This window comes from Chelon labrosus, assembly GCF_963514085.1.
Source record: "Chelon labrosus genome assembly, chromosome: 23".
Lineage (NCBI taxonomy): Eukaryota > Metazoa > Chordata > Actinopteri > Mugiliformes > Mugilidae > Chelon > Chelon labrosus.
The window spans coordinates 2,796,388-2,811,964 of record NC_140356.1 but is presented as its reverse complement, the minus strand read 5'-3'; the positions used below and the strand labels follow the sequence as shown (position 1 = coordinate 2,811,964).

The 15,577-nt window shown below is 49.0% G+C and overlaps 1 protein-coding gene across 5 annotated transcripts in view; it reads right to left on the bottom strand.

Annotated features, from left to right (window-relative positions):
• Nucleotides 1-68: 68 nt before the first annotated feature.
• The window catches only part of sbf1 (SET binding factor 1), a 54,291-nt gene continuing 38,782 nt past the window's right edge, over nt 69-15,577 (bottom strand). For 4 of the 5 annotated variants that reach the window (XM_084573326.1, XM_084573329.1, XM_084573327.1 and 1 more), the window contains 26 exons: nt 15,248-15,397; nt 14,669-14,737; nt 14,327-14,482; nt 13,880-14,139; nt 13,592-13,764; nt 13,420-13,493; nt 12,037-12,229; nt 11,811-11,938; nt 11,546-11,721; nt 9,212-9,348; nt 8,824-9,031; nt 8,536-8,732; nt 8,231-8,368; nt 8,016-8,111; nt 7,664-7,738; nt 6,964-7,136; nt 6,576-6,752; nt 6,385-6,486; nt 6,112-6,297; nt 5,683-5,809; nt 5,481-5,611; nt 4,923-5,267; nt 3,898-4,103; nt 3,505-3,592; nt 3,278-3,409; nt 69-2,858 (listed from right to left, as the gene is read on the bottom strand). In XM_084573326.1, the coding sequence (XP_084429452.1) occupies nt 2,760-2,858; nt 3,278-3,409; nt 3,505-3,592; nt 3,898-4,103; nt 4,923-5,267; nt 5,481-5,611; nt 5,683-5,809; nt 6,112-6,297; nt 6,385-6,486; nt 6,576-6,752; nt 6,964-7,136; nt 7,664-7,738; nt 8,016-8,111; nt 8,231-8,368; nt 8,536-8,732; nt 8,824-9,031; nt 9,212-9,348; nt 11,546-11,721; nt 11,811-11,938; nt 12,037-12,229; nt 13,420-13,493; nt 13,592-13,764; nt 13,880-14,139; nt 14,327-14,482; nt 14,669-14,737; nt 15,248-15,397 (3,996 nt within the window). In that variant the 3' untranslated portion in view covers nt 69-2,759. The remainder of the gene's footprint in view (nt 2,859-3,277; nt 3,410-3,504; nt 3,593-3,897; nt 4,104-4,922; nt 5,268-5,480; nt 5,612-5,682; nt 5,810-6,111; nt 6,298-6,384; nt 6,487-6,575; nt 6,753-6,963; nt 7,137-7,663; nt 7,739-8,015; nt 8,112-8,230; nt 8,369-8,535; nt 8,733-8,823; nt 9,032-9,211; nt 9,349-11,545; nt 11,722-11,810; nt 11,939-12,036; nt 12,230-13,419; nt 13,494-13,591; nt 13,765-13,879; nt 14,140-14,326; nt 14,483-14,668; nt 14,738-15,247; nt 15,398-15,577) is intronic. The other variant, XM_084573328.1, reaches the window with a different exon arrangement.

Here is a 15,577-nt window from a genome sequence, read left to right as displayed (position 1 = left end):
TCACTGACTATTTCATGGGCCCAACAGTTGAGTGAACCCCAGGCCAGCCAGCAGAACCCAGCACCAGGAAGACTTCACTGACATTTATTGGGACCATAATCTACATCCAGAACATCCCCACCACTGTGGGCGAGCAACAACAGTAAAATCCAACCAACCTTTAAAAAGCTGCCCGCAGGCTTCGACTGCCACTTACACACCATCTCCACTCCTGCATTACCAGTTTGCGTTGAGTAAGGACAAATGTGTTTACAAAAAAAAAAAAAAAAAAATAGACATTGAGGGTTTACTTGTACACGTTCCAAAAAAAAAAAAGAGCATTAGTCACATTAATACAGAAAAAAACAAATGGCACATTGAATTCCTAATTTAAAAATAAAGTGGTGCTTGAGAAACTTTTACTGAAGAGACAAGTTAAATAAATTACTACCATAAACGTTACATACAAATCTGAAGTAGTATATACAAAGGAGTTATTAGACACAAAAAAATCTACAATTTTCAAATTTTATGTTCAAAGACAGCAGTAGAACCATATTTTACATAGCAGGGTTTGTGTTAACAAGTGTGGGTGAGAGTGGTTCGTGTGGGTGGAGGAGAGGTGGAGGGGCAGACTGACAAACCACTGACAAGTAAACAAGGGACCTGATGTTTGAAACCCTCCAGCTGACCCTCCTCTGTGGCTGACAGACGTAGACTTGGCCTGTGTTGGAGCAGTGAAGGTGACGGGCGTTAGTGATGCGTCTGTTAATGGGTACAGTGAGCCTCGACTCCGTCTGGTTCGGAGACGCCGGTGGAAACGTGTAGATATGTGGCCAGCGCTCACAGACACGTGGGTTACGTCCACTGTCCAACATCAATAAAGGCAAATTATAGTAGTTTTTGTTAACCCAAGTCTTATGTTCTTGCTATAAAAAGGTCCGGCTAAAATTGCACTCACTGAATGCATAAACCCAATTGTGGTCCTGGTCATTAAAGGGCTGTTAAATCGACATTATTAATGCATTAGCTAAATTTGTTTTGGAAGTACAGTATTATATATCTGGACACATAGGGCGGGGTCTGATTGACTCCAAATAAACAGTAGCTGCTTAGATTAACTACTGCCGCTAACTTCAAAGGGAGCCAAACCAGCTACCTAGCTAGCTACCTAGCTAGCTAGCTGGTTTGTGTACACGAATGAGGTTGTGGGTGCGTTGTAGCAGCACATGCCCCAAAAAAAAAATTTGTCCACCGGCTTGGTAACATCTCTGTTGCACAAATCAAAGCTGTACTATTGACTTATCTACCAAGTCTGCTACCTGGCTAACAAAAAAGCTAGCTTAGATAGCACACCGTTGAGCTAGTTTTTAGTCAAAGGAATTTATTTGTAGAAGTTTAAATGTTTTGAGTGCAAATCTAGCAGGGCCACATTTATGAGAATAGAACCCAGGTTAAAAAGACATCACATTTGTCCTTTAACAAACATCCTGTTTCCAACGCTCGCAGCGCTACGTTTAAGTTCATGTCCGTCTCTAAAAGCCGTCGTCTCCTTGACGCGTCCCATTAAACCGCTGTTCGTTAGTATCCCTCCTCTAAGTCTAACCTTCCACATCTCCTTCTCTAGATTGTTTTTAAGACATCACTACAAAATAAATCCCTCCTTTTTCCTTCAGCGTCCCTTAAAAATCTGAACGTTAATAGTGGTTGGTTAAAAAAAAAAAAAAAAGAAATGCGTGGGCGGGTGAAGAGCAGAGTTCAGCTTAGTGAGGGAAGTTTTCGTCTATTTTGTAAACACTCTCAGTGAAAGTTCACCGACACTCTCAATACCTGACCGACTCTAATCTCCCGTTAGCTCTCCTTGGTTTTGATCTCTACGACTGGTCCATGGCTTTCACAGTATGCCGTCACCACCTGACAGGACAGCTGATGGCCGGTGATCTCTTTCTGGTACAAATTTGAGATTTATTTTTTGGAGGAAGGACAAAAAAAAAAAAAGAAGAAGGGATATCCTTCATGAACCGTTGAGGAGCCCCCGCCGTGCCGTGCCGTGCCGTCCTCCCTCCCCCGTGCGGTCGCAGCAGCACGCTCCACTTCCTCTAGAAGTTCCTCTAAATCTGTGAGTGGCTACATCAGGCAGTGAGAGGCAAAGAGAGCCGAGGCCTCTTGAGGACTTGCTCGTCCGTTCCTCGGGCTGTTTTGGTCCGTCAACCCACCAGTTGCTCTTTTAGATCCTCTCTCCCGAAGCAGTCTGTTGAGTTCTGTACGCGACCGAGTCGGCTGCAGCTCCTCCGTCATTCCTCCCCAAAGTGTTTTAAAGGGTAGAGCGGGGTTAGTAATAGGGAGGGAGGGACTTGAGGGAGGGAGGTGGTTTACAGGTGGAGGGTCTGGAAGGATCTTCATGCTGGTCCAAGCTGCAGGGCGCCTCACAGAAACGCAGCGACGTGCTTAAATGTGCATTGTTTTTGTGCATACAGACATCCAGCACACATAGTGGTCAGACTGTCGGGGAGGTGAGAGGCTGAGAGGCTGCAGCTACGACAGCGAGTGGTTCTTCTGTTGTTTTTTTCTGTTTTTTTTTTTTTTTTTCCTTATTTTTTTTATAACAAAAACACTGAAACGTCGTGACGCGAGGTTATTAGTTCAACACTAGCGAACAGAGCAGAGCTTAAGTGGTGAAAGGCCCCGTCCCCTCTCTGTTCCGCCGGGATCGGCCAGCAGAGAAGTCCGTCAAATCGTTCCTGGCTGTATACGCTCCTTTACAAAGTCCCGCCTCCCCTCTAGGCGTCCGACAGGCAGCTCTGAACACTGTCCATCCACAGCTGCGCGTTCAGGCTGTCCTGGGCACAGAAGTTATACACTCGTTTGGTCGTCTTGAGCTGAAAGACCAGAGAAGATACGTTAGTGAAGCTGCCGTAAGTCTGTCATAAACCAAAACCACATCCCAGTAGAGTCATAATGTCTTCTTCGTCTTCTGTTTTAGCGGTGGTTGGCTAGTGTCAAAGCTGCCAGAAAAACATAGAAGAAGAAGAAGAGGAACCAAAATTGCGTGACTGGACATGTCTGCGATGTGGAAGTAAGTCAGTCAAACAGAAAAGTGGAAATGTGTAACGCGGATGTTTGGGAAGGTGGTAGTGTTTGATCATTATTCAATACTACCACCTTGAGTTCTTTTCATCCACTATCATCACTTCAACCCTACAGTCTGGCTCAGTTAAGGCTTAGACTTCCTACTTCCAGGCTAGAAGTGTGGAAAGCAACTTGGGAGTAATACGCTGGAAGAAGCAGCTGAACTCACATCAAAGAAGGCTTTTTCCTCAATGTTTTTGGGCGCTCCCATGGCAGGCGTTCCTGCCATAACAGACTCCACCTCGGCCAGATCGATCACCCCCTTACACTCCTTGTCCTGCCTGCTCTCGTAGTATCTCAGCTGAGGACGGAGACGGGGCGTTAGACACGGAGGCACAGACGAACCAAGCGCAACCAGTGCACAGGTCTGGGTCAGACCTTCGCTGGCCCCCTTACCTGATGTTTGGTTTTATCCAGAACAAACCACCGTGGTCTCCATGGTTTCAGCAGCGCTCCTTTCTTGAACAGAATCCCCTCAAAACTCCTGGTGGGGAGAGGACAGAACACAAGTAAAGACATGTCGGGATCTGACGCAGGTACTTGTGAGTGTTTTCTGAACAGTGCTGCCCTGAGAGTCACGCCTGCCCCTGATAACCTTTAAACATTCGTATGTCTTTGGTAAACTAGTAGTGATGTTCTGCTGTCTTAAATGTAAACATCTGGGGGCTCTGTCTCCTGTCAGCTGCACCGTTCTCTCTCCTCACAGAAGCAGAGCTGGGAGCCATGTGACCTCTCTCTCTCTCTCTCTCTGTGTGTGTCCTTGCATAAAAACACGGTGTGCCCACAGACCTGTTCTCGCTCTCCGTGCTCTGGAACTGGCTGTACAGCGTGCTGGTGCTCGGCCGGCCGGCGACGGGCGTGGACGTGGCGCTGGCCTCGCAGTCCAGAGCCAGGTTGATGGAGGATCCCACGCCGCTCTCCTGCAGGTAGACGCCCTGAGAGCGCCGCTGGTGGCCAATGTTGGAGGACATGAGCAGGGAGCTGGAGAACGACGGCTGCGGAGGAAGGGCAGGGTCGGACGGTGAAATCGGACTCATCTTTTAAGACAGTTGGACGTGTTCCCCGTGCAGCAGTTCAGCGAAACAGATAAAGTTCACCGAGACATAAAGCTGGGCCACAAGTCGGTTAATTAAAGTTTGTAGTTTAGTACAGTTTTTTAAATTTATTCATGAGAATCGCTGCCTTCTGTAGTTCAGAATGGGCTCAGTCAGCTTTCCCCTGTATTTACTTCCCACAGACACACAACACGGCAGCGAGCCGGGGAACAGGCTGTTCCCAGAAAAGGCACCGTCTCGTGTGTAGTTTGGAACTAGTTGGGTTCTGCGGCGTCAGACCTTAAACATACCACTGTTCCTTGCGAAGCTTGTTTAAAATCTGTTGCAACTGAAAGCGGCAGCACAAGCAGTTTATTTCAACATCTCAAATGGAGGCGTGCAGTCGAGGGGGAGAAATGCCGTCGGCTGAGATGACGCAAAGGAGCCCAGCAGTTCAGAAACGCACACAGAGATCAGGCTACTATGGATGCAGTGTTGATGCTTATCATTTAGATACAGTGCACGTTTAAACAGTGGAAAAGGTGGATATATTACTATTCATCATTACTTGTAGGGAGGAAAATAATGATGAAAATTGCAAATCAAGCCAGGTAAATAGTTGAATGCAGTATGCATAAAACCTACAGGTTTAGTGTAGATGTCACCGATTCCCAGAGTCTCCCCCTTTAAGGTCTTTTTCACCTTCATCTTCATCATTATTCATTAATCTGAGAAAGAACTGGACTGGAGTTACGTGAGAAGCCCCCCCCATCGTCTCACCTTGCTCTCCAGTTTCGTCTCAGGCCTCTGCGTGGTCTTGATCTTGTCCCACGTCTCCTTCCACTTCTCCGACGTCTGCCCGAGCTCGGCCTCCAGACTCTGCAGGTCCTGCAGCAGCTTGGTGATGGCGTCGGGCACCGCCTTGCTCAAGCTGTCGTAGCACGGCCACACGATGCGCCGCTGGGATTTCGGGCCGCTGCTTTCGGGCTTCTCCGCCGTCTCCTCGGCCACGCGCTCCTGCCGGCCCCTCAGCTCCCAGTCGTAGGACGGCCCCTCTGACAGGGTCTCCTCTATGTAGAAGTCCCACACCTTCAGGTTGGAGATGAAGGTGTACGGCCTCAGCACCTGGAAAACACGACGGCTCATTTTACATCCAGCTGGTAACACAGATGATGTGCAGATATTTGTTGGAGCATTATCAGTTCCTAAAAGAGAGACTCCAGACCAACTTTTTGCCACAAATATGTTGCGGGCAGGGAAGCTGGTCTGGCCTCCAGGCTGCTTTGAACTCCTGCCAGAGCAGAGAAGCCGTCAAACGTCTCTGTACAGTGGTCTCACCTCCTCCTCTTCTGGAGAGAACATGTAGTTGAAGAAGATGGGTGTTTTCTTGTTGAGCCTGTCGATGTAATCCCACACAGATTTGCAGACCTGAGGGCTTTTCCTCTCGCCCTTCTCCTCGTACAGCACTCCTGCACACAGAGGGACCGTCAGTAACTCAGAACTGTACAATCAGCTGATGCAGCGACAGCCTTCTGCTTACCCAGCTCGATGCGTTCGTAGTCCGAGTCGAGGAGGAAGGTGCGGAAGCGGTTGGACACGTAGTGGTAGGCCAAGAACTTCAGGTAGTACTGACTGAACTCAAACTCCATGGGGAACTGGAGGTGGATCTAAAGGTGGAGGGAGAGAGAAGCACTGAACAGAACGTGTGCTAGCCACCAACGCTGTACTTTCTGTCAGTGTGTTCTCTTCTTTCTTAGGGCAGCAGACACATACGTCCTACTCCTGCGTTACAGGAACTAACTCTTAACTCCAATGGGTGGCAGTGGTCTGTGTTTGTCAGTGAGAAGGAGAAACTGGAAGAGCTATTGTTTATTAGCTGGGAGGCTACGGAGAGCAACAAACCATCTTATAGAGCTGAACTCTGCTGAATCACGCTGATCAGCTGGACAGAGGTTTTAGCACGACCTACCTGGTGTACGCAGTCGAGGAACTGCAGAAAGACTGGGGTGAAGCCGCTGCTCTGGCTGCCTAGCGTCTGGGCTCCGCGGTGGCTGAACCTGTGGCCGAACGACAGCCACTCCTTCTCCACCAGCAGCCGGAAACCGTCGAAGGTCCTGTAGTAGGGATCGGACAGCAGCTGCACCAGGGACACCACCTGGAGACACACAGAGACGTCACATACGCTGCATCGCTATAATAAAACGGAGTGGGTTATCAGATGTTTCAAGTCCGTCAGTCAGACCTGTGTGGTGACGTCCCAGCCGTCCTCCAGGCTGACCATGACTGACGAGCCCGCGACCAGAAGCTCCACCACCAGGACAGACACCTGCAGCACCTTGTGTAGCTGTGTACGCACACACAAACGGACACACAGTCAGTCAGCACAGATAAAAGAAAAAAGTCCTACACAACCATAAACAGTGATGTACCGACCAGAACCATCCACTCAGAGTCCTCCAGGCAGCGCAGGAAGCTCATGTTGGGGTCGGCGGTCGACGTGCTCGGCACGCAGGCCTTCATCAGCTTCTTGAAGCTGTTCTTCACCTGCCGCACGTCACACACCTCGATGGGGACAACCTCCCACAGCTGGAACGAGTCCTGCTTCCCTCCCTGAAAACAACAAGGACAGAGTTCATACTGACACCAGAGCAGTCTTCCCCTCAAGATCCATAATGGAGTTAGTTAATAACCAACTACACTGACACAATGTCGTTTTGGTTCTTTGAGATGGGGGAGCAAGAGCATCCTTTAGAAGAACAGACAGCGTCGTAAAATCTGGTACCGGTTTCCTGTTCCCACCCCTGAGTGTGTCCTTGCTCACCTTTAGCTGAGCCTTGTCCCCGATGATGTACAGATAGGCCTTCTGCTGGCGGAAGAACAGCGCTTCGCTCGGCCCTCCGTTGGGCTGCGGGGACTCCTTCCCGGCCAGACGCGTCCCCACGTCTGGATTGTAGGCACTTAGACGCCCGCTGCCCCGGATACTGCCCCATTTACCTGGAATACACACACACACACACACACACACACACACACACACACACAGAGAAAGTACAGTCTTGAAAGGAATCATGACATGAAGAGTGCATCAACAAACCTCATGCAGCAGTCTTTTCCCTGATAAACAGCCATTAAGTGATCATTTCAGTTGGAATCAACTGAAATGATCTTTTAATGTGTGTGTGTGTCAGCACATGGATACTGACAGCCAAGCTGGTAAACAAGGCAGAAAGGACTGGACACTACCCAGTCCAGATTGCTACATCTATCTGAAAACAGCTACAGTATGATTGACATTCAGCAGAGAGAAGAATCAAACAGGTGACAACAAACAGGACGTCAGACAGCAGAGCTGCAGCAGCAGCATGCACACACTGCTAAACACAAGCAGTAATAAGAGACCATTAGTCCACAGAGACAAGGCTACCAGGGCTGACGCCAAACAGAGATCTAAATTAATTGAAGAGATCTGATTGGTTAGACAGGAGTGGAGGCGGGGGGGGAGGGGGCGTGTCCTACTGTACCTCTAGGAGAGTTCCTAGCCTTGCCAGACACTTTGGGCTGAGAGAGGGAGATGACTTTCGCCCTTTGACCCAGAGCTGAGGTCAAACGACAGAGATGGCTAGTTAACCAACAAGACACGCTACACAATGGAGGATGGTGTCACTCAGTCACTCAGTCACGCTCTCACTCAACAATACGAGCTACTAGGGATGTGTTCACAGATTCATCATCCTCCTGGACCGCTTCCAAGTTCAATCACATATTTCAGACAACAATTCACACATTTTGTTCTGAAACCAGGGCTGCAACATTTTACCTCAACCTAACTGAGCTACTACAGGAGCCACATGGAGCCCCACGGCTGTATCTCACCTCCTCTGCTGAAGGTTCCAGGAACGTCCTCCTTGGCGCCCATCACCTGCTTCATCAGAGCTCCGATCTTGGGCTGCCTCAGCTTATCCGACGAGTCTGCGGGCAGAAGAAGACACCGTCAGCTCTGTGAACCCCCCTCCTCCCAGTCTCAGTGATCAGCGAGGGTCTCTCGACAGTTACGTGCTGCGTGTGTGCGTGCGTGTCTGTCCACCCACCAGAGGTGCTCATGTGTGTGGACGCGAAGCCGCTCAGCGTGTTCCTGCCGCTGCTCTCACTGTAGGAAGGCATGGAGCTGACGATGGCCTGCAGGTACTTCTCCTGCTCCAGGCTGGTGGAGTCTGCCTGGGAGGGCACTGAGCAACGAGAGAACATGTCAACAGAGTTTTATGTTTTAGCTGTTGCAGTTTATGCGTCCAACCATCCGATGAGTACTAACAGAAGCAGTTAGATCCGATTAAAAGGTTCAGCCAAATACAAATGATCAACTTGATGCCTTTAAAAGCAGAGGGTTGTTTTTTACCTGCAGCAGGGGCATTGGGGGATTTGAAGAAGCCGACCACGCCTTTAGCATGAAGGCCTGCGGAGCGTAGCAGCACGGCCTTGGTTCGTGAATTCCTCCAGCACACCACAGGGAAGCGGTTCTGCCGGTAGCAGCGGCAGATTCTCTGGATGGTCGAGTCTGGGATGCTCTGAGGGACGATCAGCAGGCCCGGGTAGCTGCGGCACACACAGAAAGGATTATGGACTATTTGTATGTTGCTCCTATGTCCTCATATACTACGTCTGTTATTTTTCAGGGGTCTCCTACCTCCTGCACATGGTGTACATGCGGTTAACAGTCGAAATCCTGAAGGGCTCGTTCTTGGAGCGCGTCAGGCTGTTACTGAGCGTGCCCAGACCCAGGCGCTGGTAGTCGCGACAACAGGCGCGCTCCACGACGTTGCTCATGGTCTGTCTGTCTGACGAGCGGATGGTGGAGGACAGGGTGAGGGCGCTCTGGTCCACTTCCTCTGAGACTGCGGAGACACACAGCAGAGGACACGGTAGAGTCATCAAGGTAAAAACAAGGAATTTCATTTGCACGTCTAGGATATGGAGGATTTTTGTTTTTTTTAAGTCTACAGTTTTTAATTTTAATGCAGTTTTTTCTCTCAGTGGCTACTTTTTTTTACTTCAGATCATTTCGGCCACGATACCTGAGATTTCATCCTCATCCAGCTCCGACTGGAAGCTGCTCCTGTTCTCCCAGGTGGGCGGAGCATACTTCTTCCTGGTCACATATTGCCGACCGATGGTCCTCTTCGCAGTCTTCACCAGGTTTTTGGAAAGTGTCCTGAAAGAGACGGTGAGGGTGGGGGGGGGAAGAAAAGCTTTTTAAAATACATCACTGATTCATCAGCTGCTCCCACTCGCAGTCACTTAACATCCACTTCCTGTTGTGTCTGGCAGCGCACAAATGCGCATTTAGATTTAAAACCCCGTCCAGCTCCAGCGGACAATGGGCCGATTCGACTCGGCGCTCGTCTCCGTGCATAATCGGCAGCCATGAATTCACTGGTGTGTCGCTGGTCGCTTAGCGTGCCACAAGGCCGGAGTCGGAATAAATATGTCTGAATAGAACATTTTTAGCGCGCGCACACACGCAGCGCAGAGATGGAAACAACGGGGCCGATTAAACAGCTGCCACGTTTTCCACTGATGAATTATTCAAAGGCTGCTCTTGTGCTCCTTTAATTCTCTGCGAAAGAAAAGAGGGGAAAAGTTTGTGTGTGTGTGTGTCGCCAGAGGAGGGGGAGGTGAGAGCTGGTTGCTAAGAATAAGGAGCAGACAAATTAAACGGGATAAAGACAGGACACTGAAAAGTACAAGATGGAAACCTGAAGCCGCACTCTGGCCGGATTAGGGCATGAACCAGCAGATTTATCACACACTAACATCTGAGAATGCATCATTGTAAGATCACTTTGTACTCTGCATCACATACTTCACAGATATCCTCACTGATCTCAACCTTGTGCACACTACAAGCAATTACAGGATTATTGTGCCAGATCAGGGAGCACTGCTGGGGCCTCACGGGGTTACTGGTGTAAAGAGAATGAGGTGCAACAACTTGCTGTGACTTTAAAACAATATGTAGAGAGATCAGCTTGCCAACGCTGGTCTCCGTCGCTAGACTGTTAGCAGATGCAGCCTCAGACGATCCGTGTCCTCGTGTTTCACTGGCTATTGTGAAAGTACTGACTTAATCCTACGCAATTTAAATCCTAAATATCAGAAACACATGTTTGATATTAATCGGGGCGGCAGGAAGAATCTGAGCAGTTCAGGAGTTCTGCGAGAAGACCAGTTGACACATATATTACCAGATAATCTGGTCCAGAACCAAGCAAGATCTGGACCAGATTTCTTTCCCGGTGAACCAGGGGATAAACTGGCCCAAAGACTTGTAATCTGAGCTAAGTGTAAAGCTCCGTTTGACTAAAATGTTAAAAAAAAGTCAACAGAGAAAATGCGTCACGTTCAGAAACTCCTCCACATATCGTATATATATTATATTCTGCTCCAACCAACTCTTCTGCAGCAGTTACAGCAGACTGGGACCACTGAAGGAGGACACAACTAGAACATGAAACTGGAAGGAAATGATATCCACAGTCTCTTGGGAAAATGAAAGCTGCTTTGCACTCACTCTGGAGACACATTAGCGTGTTTTGGATTCACTCACACAGACACATGACATGCAAGGCTTTGGAAAGACTCCTCCTCCAGATGTGCTGAGCTTGATTTTAGTGCAGCAACCTCAGATTAAAGTTGGGTTTATACATACTTTTGTTCACTCCTGGGAACGCAGTTCTCATTACAAGCACGTTGATGTTTTCTTATGTAGCTCAATGAGCCCTGACAGCTATCAGAGCGTCAGTTAATAGTTCAGTGTTTTGGATAATGGATTATTCGCCTTCTTGCCAGGAGTTAGATGAGAACTCTGATACCAAATCCACCTCCGCAGCCCATAAATTAACATGGCATGTGTGAAATATGTCAAATGTGGTGTTATTTATTCCCCGTCTGCACTGGCTGCCTGGAGTCTCGGGCCGTTGCCTGGCAACCTCATGGTGACAAGACTCCAGGAAGTTATTGTGCCAGAACTCTGATCTTGAACCTAACTTGGACCGTTTACTAGTGTTCACTGTAAGGACAGCTGTCTTTGTAACCTGATCCACAACATCAATCCAAACGTTCCAGCAGTCCTCCTTCTGCTGCTTTTGTTGGAGTAGCTGGTTCCTGTTTTCTTTCTTGGCATTTACTCTACTACTGGTGCTTTGAAAGAAAACTGTCCCTTGGCTACACCAACTAGATTTCACAATGTGCAGCTCTCAGCCTCTGACACATCCCGGTGAGATGTGGAGTTAAAACGAGCAGGAAATCCAGCTAATGTTCCAGATGTGAAGCATTACCTGTGCCACTTTGTGACTTGCTGGTAACATGTTGCTTAATGTGGGCATATTTTTGTAGTCAAAGTTCCTTACTTGAGTGACTGGTTCTTGTCCTTGGTCTTGTGCTCCACCACCATCTTTCCACTCTGACCCACAGTGAAGGCGAAGGTGCCCTGGACGTGCTGAGGATAACGCAGCTTGTGCATGTGTTTCCGGAAAACCTCGGCCAGATCTGACGCCACCTCTTCGTCAAAAGCAATCTTCATGAGCTGCAGACAGAGGGAGGGGGGGTCTTCTGTTATCTCAGAGTTAGAGGTTTACATTTCACTCGTGTTAGTGGTATGGACTGAAGGGGTACCTGGAAGGTGCAGGATCGCAGCTGGAGCCCCTCCTGGACAAACTGGTCCAAGGATAACGAGACTGAGATCCTCTTCTCCTTGGTCAGAGAGGCGATGGGGAAGGAGCGGGTCACTACCTGCTCACCCACTGCAGGAGGAAAACACACAGAGGTCACGGGTCACGAACGACAGAGCGAAACGCCGCGACGCATCAACCGAGACCACTTTGTGTTTGCCGTCTCTCACCCAACGGGTCGGTGGGCGTGCCCTTGAAGATGAGACGGTACGTGGTGAGGAAGATGGCGCCCTCAGCAGGCAGTAGAGGCGGACCTCCCATCTGCCCTGTGGCCTCCTCGCGGCCGTCAGGGATCAGGTGAACCCGCATGCCGTCCATCACCAGCTCCTCACCGGGCAACAGAGTCGGCCTCAGCAGCTTGGGCTGTGGAGACGGAGACAGAGAGCAGGGCCGTTAATGAGGCTGGAGAGACAACGATGTGAACTCACATTTACTTTCATTTCCTCAATTTACACATCAAACATCATTATAGTTATTTAAACTGACGAAACGACGTTGCTCCACAGACAAGATGGACAAACAGAATCATCTTGGCGAAATGACAACAGTCATTTGCTTTAGACGTGAGAAACGGAGCAAACAACCACTCCACCCGTCAGAGTCTCATGCTCTCACAACCATGCTGCTGTTAGAGCGCGCCGACCCGCACCGGCTGGGGAGCTGGACGCAAGAAAACGAGAAGCTAATGTTGAAATGATTGTGTTATCGTTGCATAACGTCAGCCGAGCTGGTTCGGTGGGATCTTGGCAGAGATGGAGTTACTAACAAGAAGACAAATACACGGGAAGAAACGCAATAATGTTCACATGGGGGAGTTTATATGACGTGGCGCTTCTTAACAAATATAAAAACAATAAAAATCTTGTGTTTGAAGATTCTCCAGGGCAAAATGTGATTAAAGGGCTGAGAGCTCCTAGTGGGCGGACTGCAGAGTTTTTCTAAAAATGAACAGAAAGAAATTTGACGCTGGCTTTGTCCTCTGGACCCTTACATCACTTCCTGTCCTGCAGTGAGAGGGCTTGGAGAGCGTCCTAAGGAACTCCACCTCTGATAGGAAGTGAACTACAACTTTGGCAACCTGTTTCATAATCTGTTGCGTAACACCTAATGCCACACATGACTGCATTCCAGCTGCTGTTGCACAAATAAAGCAGCTTCCTCTGTAGGCAATACAAGCCGAGGACCTCAGCAGATGAATCACATTTTCTCACTCGGGAAACAAACTTGTGCGTTACAAAAGGAAAATGCACAAAGCCAACGTCCCTCTCCAACACCGTGCACACAGGACGAGCCGCACCCTTCACACAGAAGGCACTAAAGCTCTGGAGGACCTCGCTGAGCTCCACCAGCCTCAGAGACCAAACAGCACAACAAGGGAGAGCAATCACCCAGCATGCACTGCTCTGGCGTGCAGCGAGTCACGCGGCCCCGTCTCTGGCGTACCTGCTGTGACTCTGCGAGCTGTAGGGATTGGTGGAGAGGGGAGTGGGCGGGGCCGGCTGCGGTTCTGCATGGCCTTTGTCCAGTGGGACGTAAAAATAGGAATTGGTTACCTTTTGGATCGGGGGCAGCCTCTTACTCTCCCTGTGGACTGCGTCTAACGTCTCGATGTGCATCTGAACGATATCTGTAAAGAAGCAAAGAGAGGTAAGGAGCTTTCCAGGAAGATCGGTGTTGGTGGTACAAAGAGAGATCTATAACCGGCCCGTTTTTGTGCTTCCATACCTGGTATCATGGTGTGGAGGGCTTTAAGGTGCTCGTTCGTCACTCCACTCTCATTACACACTTTATCAACGAAGCGGTTGATGAAGCGCACCACAGAGTTGGCCACATCTGAACTCTCGGCGTCTTCAAAGCCGCTCTCTGTGTCGTAGCTCTCCGCCATGCTCCCTGCAATACTGTAAGAACACCTGCTTTGAACGTTCATGTTTCTAAATTTGAAACTTTTGCTGAATGGCTGCTACACAATGACACCGCACCGTTTTAGCGTGACCGTAACGTCCCGATCCCTACCTGTTGGTGACGTAGCTGTTGCTGACGCTCTCCACGTCTCCCAGGCCGGTGCTCCTCAGCAGGCGGTTCTTGCTGGTGTCGAGCGGCAGCAGCAGGTAGCTCATCCTGTTGGCGTAGTGGATGGCCTGGCTGAACACGGTGCTCTCCTCCTTCTGCACGCGCTCCGCCTGCATTTCCTTGCTGAGCGTCGGCCACAGCCGGTTCTGCTCCGACGCCAGCTCCAGGGCGCTGATCTCCCTGCCCGACCCGTCCGGCCGCTCCTGTGGACAAATTAAAGAGGCTCACTGGTGATGAATGGCTTCGGGACGAACGCGGCAGTCTGCTCAGCGGGTTGGGAGACAGGCTCATTAGCGCGCGTGCTGGAATGATAGATTTCTCCTAGAAATTCACCAGAAACTTAAGTTTGTAAGAAGAAAGTAAAACGGTGAGAGTAGTGCATGTGCTCACTGAGTTGTTCTGCTGCTCGTCTGTCTCCAGATAAAGAGCCCTGATGTGGTTCTGGACGTCGCTGTAGAACATGGCCTCCCAGAACTGCATGTTGGTCCACACCATGTGCTCCTGGACACAGCTGTAGGCAAACTGAGTGATGCCTGCGCCCAGTTTCTGTCAGACGAAGACACACAGAGCACATTTAGAGAGGTCGACACACAAAAGAAATTCATCCCATCAACAGCCGTCCCTTAAAGTTCCTCCCACTCAGTGATTAACACAAACAATACAGGATTTATGCCATGATAACTTAATTTGGGGAGTGCAAGTTGACTTCAGGAATGTTGCTTATAAACTTACTCTGCAGTAGGCTGTGACCAGGGGAAGGAGGGCAGCTGCAATACCATGTTCATCCATATGGGAACAGTCCTACATAGAAACAGATAAGGGCATATTTACAAAGTATAAAGACAAGACCCAAACTAAAACTTGTACTTGTTCAAACTGTGTGTTATCTTAAACTATGCATAGTTTCTTTACGCCATAAATGGTAAATAAAAAGCAGACATGTCTATATGTAATTAGGTATCATATGAGGGATCTTATTTAATTACTCCTTTAATTTAATTAAGTCCAAATGAAAGCACAGAGGTCCGCCTATGTCAAGACCAGAGAGAAATCAGCAACAGGCTCAGTTGATGCAGTTATGGAATTACTGTTTAACACTATTATTTCTTTCTTTCTCTAAGTTAAGGGTTGACTTGACTTAATCCTACATTTCCCATAATGCAGCTGCAATCGACTGCAACAGATTTAAGACACAGATTTAAGAAAGCAACAAAACCTTACACACGTTGCAGGACTCCTAGTGATACGTGAACTAGGATTAATGTGAAAAATTGGAGGGTATTGGAGGTATTCCAGTGTGTGCAGGCTCACCTGTAATGTGCAGTTCATCATGCGGACAACGTAGTCAAACTGCTGGTCATCCAGCACGGCTCGGTTCTGTAAGACGTGTTGATTGAGCTCCTGGGTCAAGCAAACCCGGGCTGCCCGGCCCTTCAACGCCCGCAGCACGGCCGGCATCAGCTAGACGGGGGAGAAGGAGAATAAATGCTTTCAACACACAAAAACAAACAAATAAAACATGGAAAAACACCAAATGCTATTGATAACAAGTATTTTTTGGAGCTGAAAGACAACTTTTAAGCTAGTTCATGTTTTAAGAGTGTATTTAAAGATAAGAAACTCTCCTAAACTGCCCCGTCA